At 44.2% G+C, this 6,227-nt stretch overlaps 1 protein-coding gene across 2 annotated transcripts in view; it reads right to left on the minus strand.

Annotated features, from left to right (window-relative positions):
- Positions 1-307, minus strand: part of CREB5 (cAMP responsive element binding protein 5) — a 215,754-nt gene extending 215,447 nt beyond the window's left edge. For both annotated transcript variants that reach the window (XR_014896181.1, XM_085307535.1), the window contains exon 1: positions 172-307. Coding sequence is in view for 1 of the 2 variants with exons in the window: in XM_085307535.1 (XP_085163661.1) it covers positions 172-225 (54 nt within the window). In the remaining variant the exon portion in view is untranslated. The remainder of the gene's footprint in view (positions 1-171) is intronic.
- Positions 308-6,227: the final 5,920 nt, after the last annotated feature.

Here is a 6,227-nt window from a genome sequence, read left to right on the forward strand (position 1 = left end):
CTTTAAATATTTTGTAATAGTATCTTCTGGGACAAAGAGGGAGTTGGGGGGAAGGACTTAAAAAAACAAAACATATATTATTATTAGACATGTGTTAATATATCAGGAGGTATTATACAAGCCAGAGCTAGTGCTGAGGACTCAATTAATATCACCGCTGACTCCACTCACCTGTGAGCAGCCTGGGGCACTGCAGACAAAAGGCCTCTCCTGCTCCAAGTTCATCTTTGATTCCTCATAAATCTACATGTTAAAAGGGGGAAGGGGAAAGAAAGGGAACCTTTGAATATATATATTCTAAACTTCACACATGCATGCAACATACAATCTTCAAGTTTTGTGTTTCTTTTTCAAACTCCCCAAATAGACCAGAAAGAAGTTCTCATCCTCACATTACTAAATTTGCTAATATTCAGCAGGCTCCCTACAGTCTAAGTTCTTATTACTCCTTCCTGAGTGCATATTTACTTTGAAGGAAGAAAAAAATCCATTAGGCTTTCACAGCAGAAATCTTGCCTCAGAAAAAAACATATGTTCAGTGTTGTTATTAGATAAGACCATGTCTGCTCAGAAAGATCTTGAATTAAGAGTTTTTACCTTTCCTTCTTCAGTTCCTGCTGAACAATATTAAAACCAGACGTCTAGGTTATTTCAGAGAAAGAACCCGCTTTTTGAAGTTCTTTATTCATATTGTTCAATATTCAAAACTTATAATATATTATATTGTACACACGCTCTGCACACACAGGACAAATGTCCAGCAACATCCTTTAAAAGATCTACCAGACCCCAAGGAGCTTGAGAGGCCAAAAGAGCAAACTGCAACGGCCCMGTGGCACTTGCAGTTCTCTTACTTTGAACTCCAGCCTGAGGGAAAGCTCCTGGCTCTTGAATAAAYACGGGTGGGGGGAAGCATTTGCCCTCCAAATACAGCAACTCAACCGAAATTGGGTCAATGTCACAACAGTGTCCCTGGCTAGAACGGACAAAAACATTTATACTAATATTACAGGATTTAAAAAGTAAATACATCRCTTCTTTCTGAATGTTTTGAGCCTGTTCTTACAACTGGCGTTACAGTCTACAAAATAACGGCTGACCCACCTTAAAGCACACCACATGTCTTGTGCTTTCAGTAGGCCTTAAAACTTAAACTTCAGTCTCATCGCAGCCCTACTTCAGAAAACACCAGAGTTGTGTTTGTGTGGGTCTTTCATGCAACAAAGGAAAGATAAATATTTTAGTAGAGAAGCAGAATCTGACCCTAAAGCTGCAAAAACTGGCAGAAGGACAAGTGCTAAAATTACTCTGCCCTGCTGTCATGTTTTAAAACTGCAGTCCRTTGCTCCCAATTATCAGCAATACCTTTACCACATTTAACACTTGTTGTCAGAGAAGCTTTACTTTCAGAAAAGTTCCTACCRTCCCCTGCAAACAGCAAAAAACAGTGAACTTTAACATCATCATAGAGCTGTACTTCGAGCAATCATTTCTCAGTAATRTAAGTTCTTCAGTGAAAAAAAAACTTCAGATGACAAATAGTCTTTTTTTTTCCTCCGTCCCTTTTTAGTTAAAATTTATTCTGGTGGATAGCACTAGATTTCCAGAATATATCTTACCTATGACTGAAAAAAACCCCACCATCAGCAGAACACAGTCTGTGTGCCTCCACTGTCTGCAGGAAACACGGGGCAGAGCTGAGGAACGGCTCTATTTCCATCTGTCCTTTAACCTCCATGTGGGCACCACCCCTACAGGTGACAATTAGCACCCACTGGGTGTTTTGCTGTGGACATCTCCACCAAAACCTGRTCTGACACCAGTGGTTTATTGCACAAGATACAATCAGATGGTAAGAAAGACCCTAACTCAGGTCTAAACTAGCTACACAAGACTGGAACTGAAATAACTAAAATTGTACCTAATTTACTCCTTTAAGATTATGCATATCCTGTTTGAACTTACATCTATGTTAAACTGAAATAGGATACTCATAATCAGAAATGAAAGAGTATGTTCACATAAAGGCTTGTACTAAAATAACTAAAGGTGTTAAATTACTTCTAATTTCAGTTATTTCAGTTCCAGTCTGTGCATAGACAGGCTGCTACGAGGTGAAGCAATAAAAATTCTCCGAATTACGCTATACTGCCTGAAAGAAACAAGCAGCGCRGAGATAACTGACTAAACAAACAAACCCCCACAAAAACAAAAACAAAACCGCCAGCTAGTCTGATTTTTAAATCCACCTCTATTTATGGTAGGTGACCCGGGGATGTTGTCTTTCCTAAAGACCTTTCCACAGGGAGGGAAAAAAAAAGAAAAAAAAGAAAAAAAGAAAAGAAAAGAAAGAAAGTTATGTGGGGATAATGAAAGGCTTTATCTGATATCTCAATTACTCCTGCAACTGAAGCGCTGCCAAGTGCTTGTGTTACCCCTCTCTCTCCTCCTCAGGGGAGAGTGACAACTGCATTTGCAATTGCGGAACAAGGGATGATACCCAGTTAAAGAAAACAGAGGGTAACAATTTGGATCCCAAGTGTACAAGTGCATTTCAAAACACTACCAGGAATTATTCTGGTTTTGTTTTCTTATTGACTATTGAGTATTGCAAATATAAGGCTTTTTTCTTCCTTCCACCGAGAGCTTGAGATTTAGGTCCCTAAATTCCTAACTACGCGCTCTGATTACAGCTGAACAATTCTCAAGGTTATTTATATAAATAAGCATGGAGTAAGCACCAAAATAATAGTCTAGCTATATACCAGAATCCTAAATGTGAGCATCCACCATAGAAAAAATTGGACCTGGATTTTATTCTCAGTACACTGAAAAAAATTCAGATTTGGTGTCATTTACCACAAATGCACAAGCACCTGCTGGTTCCCAGGAGAATCCCTCTTTGCAGATGATTTTCAGAGGCTAAATCTGAAAATGCAATAATCCAGAATGGATACGTCGCAGGTGACCACCAGGATACTGTCTATCACAGCCTGCCCCATAAAACATGTTACCGGATAATCGGACAAGCGCCTGGAGTCAAACTGCCCTATGCCAAATTGTTATTTTCACGTGGTGATAGCACCGTGCTCGCGACTGTGGTACTCTTGGCTCCGTTAGGGTAGTAAAGCCGGTCACCTCGCTCGGCTCCTAGGTGCTCCTGGGCCCCACCACCCACGTCCACCGTCGTCCCAGCGCGCGCAGGCAGTGCGGCACGCGCGGAGGAAACGAAGCAACCGACGGCAACATTCCTACTTCACCTAATAAAAATAAATCACAGCAACACTTCCATCTAAATTAAGGTGCTTATTAACCTTTAAGATCTTTAAATTCAAGTGACACTCATGCACTCTCCACAGTGCAACATATGTCTGCCACAATTAATGCACACAAAGAATATCAGGCGGATCTGTGATGACTAGACAGCTAAAATATAGGCAGGCCTGAATTTTTGACTTCTGTTTTCAATTGCTTAATTTATTGCAACTTCACAGCCTTTTAAAAGGAACAAACAAGAATTATAGAAATAAATGAGCGCTGCTATTGATATGTCAGCATTGGTCCTGATATTATTAAGAATAGGCATGAATGCGTTGTGCAGCAGAAAATGGGGTTGAATTTTAACAGAGATGTTAACAACATCTGTCAGCATTTATTGCCCTATTGTGACCACGTAAAGAGCCTTGTTGGCAGAATATATATGTGAGGAAATCTGCTGCGCTGCTGTAGCCTGCCATTCTCCTGAAATATCACTCTGCCTAACAGAAGCTAAGGTATTCTGACCAGAAGAAGAATAAATAAATAAAAATATAGCAGAAACACAGAAGGACTTCTCCAAGCCCTGTCATAGGTAAGTTCTGCAGCAAGCCAAGATTTTCTTTTATTTCTCGATTTCCGAATGAGAGTCTTGTAAACATCTTCTGTAACAATTAATAAAACTGAAACCCACCGCGAGGAATGCAGGAGCATAACAAAAAGCAAAGGAGCAAACAAAAGGAACAGAACCACCCTCAAAACCCAGCTACAAACTGCATCCGTCCCCTCTCAGCAGCCACCGGTGGGAAGCACCCTCCGGGCTAAAGCCCTTCAAGGAGATCTTACACGGCCTCACAGTTGTCACTTCTGAACTGGAAAAAWAGTTGTAACAACTGACACCAAGAAAGCACGGTCCTTTCTGCCTCTCTCCCTCTCTCTCCCCCCCTTTTTAAACTCAGCAGTAATCTTATTGCCGTACTGGTAAAAACATCAAGCAGGCTTGTTTCCTGTTTCAATGTTATTCTTGAAGTGGGCTGCAGCAAGAATCTGATTTTCATTGGGCTATTATTATTTGCAGCTGCGCGACCTTTTTAACCCTCTTTTAAAAGTGACATTTCAGCCTTCAACCTCAAGCTGTCTAAATGTTGCAAGGTTTTCAGTCCTCTGACGAACAGGGAAGAAGCAGTGCCGGGGCGGCGCGCTCCAGCGGCTCTCACACGGGTCCTGCCCTTCGCACGGGCGGCCGTTTTCCCTCCTGTAAGCGACCTCTCGGCTGAATTCAGTCACCTGGGCGCACGTTCGGAGGACCGGGTGCCTCAGGACCCTGAGATTTCTAAGTACGAGTGCAAAACACGCGGTCGCTCACATGAGCAGCGTTATGCAGAGACACCTGCAACGTACAAAGCATCACCTATATTTTTAGGGCCGCGGCCACAACGTTCAAGGAGGGAGAGGAGACGGGGTTACAGCACGCGTGTGAATATTACACAACCCCATCAGTGTATGCAGTGTTTCAGAAAGCTACTTGTGGCTACTCTGTACTATTAGCAGGCAATTACAGCCTAATCGCAAACGTTATTAAAACGCCCCCGTTTTGGAAGCGCAGCACACACAGGGTTAACGCCTGCGGTCGCTCCCAGCACCGCTGGCGTTAGCAAAGCCGGTTTTAACTGTGGTTGTCCCGAATCGGTGCACGGCGCTCTGCTTCGGCGTGGAGCGCCCAGTCAAAGCGCTTGTTTTCCGAGAGGAGCATCAGGCTTTCCCCGCGCCCRCGTACAGGGCTCGTTACCGCAGCGCGGGCCGCTTCGGCTGCCCGGCGAGGCTCTCTCAGCATTTCCATTAGAAAACCCCTCGTTTCAGGATTAAAGCATTTCCAAATGGTTCTGGATGCTGGCAAGCAATCTGTGTCTGGAGTCCCCAAGAARGCATTTAATGGGATACATGTTTGAACTAGGGCTCTAGCCCTCGCTGGTACTCCAGTGAAGTTTTTGTGATTATATTTATGACATTTATATGTGGAAAACCACTCAGCTTGGGCCTTTATTCATTTGTTTTAAAAGAAGAGAGCCCCATAAATCTTCAGGCAGAGCGGAGCGCTCTCAGAAAGCGGCTGACGTGTGCAGTGACTCACCAGCCCGCACCGCTGCCCGCCCCGCGGCCGTGGCCGTGGCCGTGGCCGGGAGCGCCGCAAGGCAGCTGCCCCGGCGGGCACGGCGCGCGCCCGCTCGCCACCCGTGCAATGCCCCAGGCCAGCTGCAGCCTTCACTACCAATCGCAAATGCAGCACCAAAAAAGATGCTTGTTCCCCGCTGTCAAACTCCCCAGCTGATGGACCGGCTGCCCGAACAAAACGCAGCACCGGAAAGGCTCTCCAGCAGGCCCCAAGTTTTGCCGCAGCCCTCTCGTCCAGGCATACCCACGTGTCTCACGATCAGCTGAGGCAAAATGGAGAGTTTTGCTCCCACACTCAGCTTCTGGCTGCTCAGAAATGTTGTTTCTGTTATCAAGGAAAACCTAGAAGCTGTCTCCTGCATTTCTCCAGTTTATGCCGAGCTGCTTCCCTTTGAAGGCAGAGTGGGAGCAGAACAGGAGATAACCAAACAAAGAAGGGGCAAAGATAGGAAATTCCAAAAGTGAACAAGAAAACAAGAAGTTTGAAAACCTCAGGAATTAAAGGGCAGGGGAGGAGGGAAATCAAGGAAAAGAAGGGGCTGCAGGCAAGAGCTACCAGAGGAAATGGAGTAGAGAAAGAAAGTGTAAATGCAGCCTATCACTACGAACCACTTGGACTGAGAAAAAGAGAAAAGAGACACCTCAGGGAAAAAAAAAGAAAGAAAGAAAGAAAAAGAAGAAGAAGATGACCTATTGCCTTCCGAAGTAATAGTAAAATAAGAGAATAAGAGTCCAACACTACGCCAGCCATGCAAGACATTCATAGTCAGTAGAGGACACAATTTGTCCTCTACACAGGA

Source organism: Rhea americana, unplaced genomic scaffold, assembly GCF_003343005.1.
Source record: "Rhea americana isolate MKP2758 unplaced genomic scaffold, rheAme1 scaffold_26, whole genome shotgun sequence".
In the NCBI taxonomy this organism is placed as follows: domain Eukaryota; kingdom Metazoa; phylum Chordata; class Aves; order Rheiformes; family Rheidae; genus Rhea; species Rhea americana.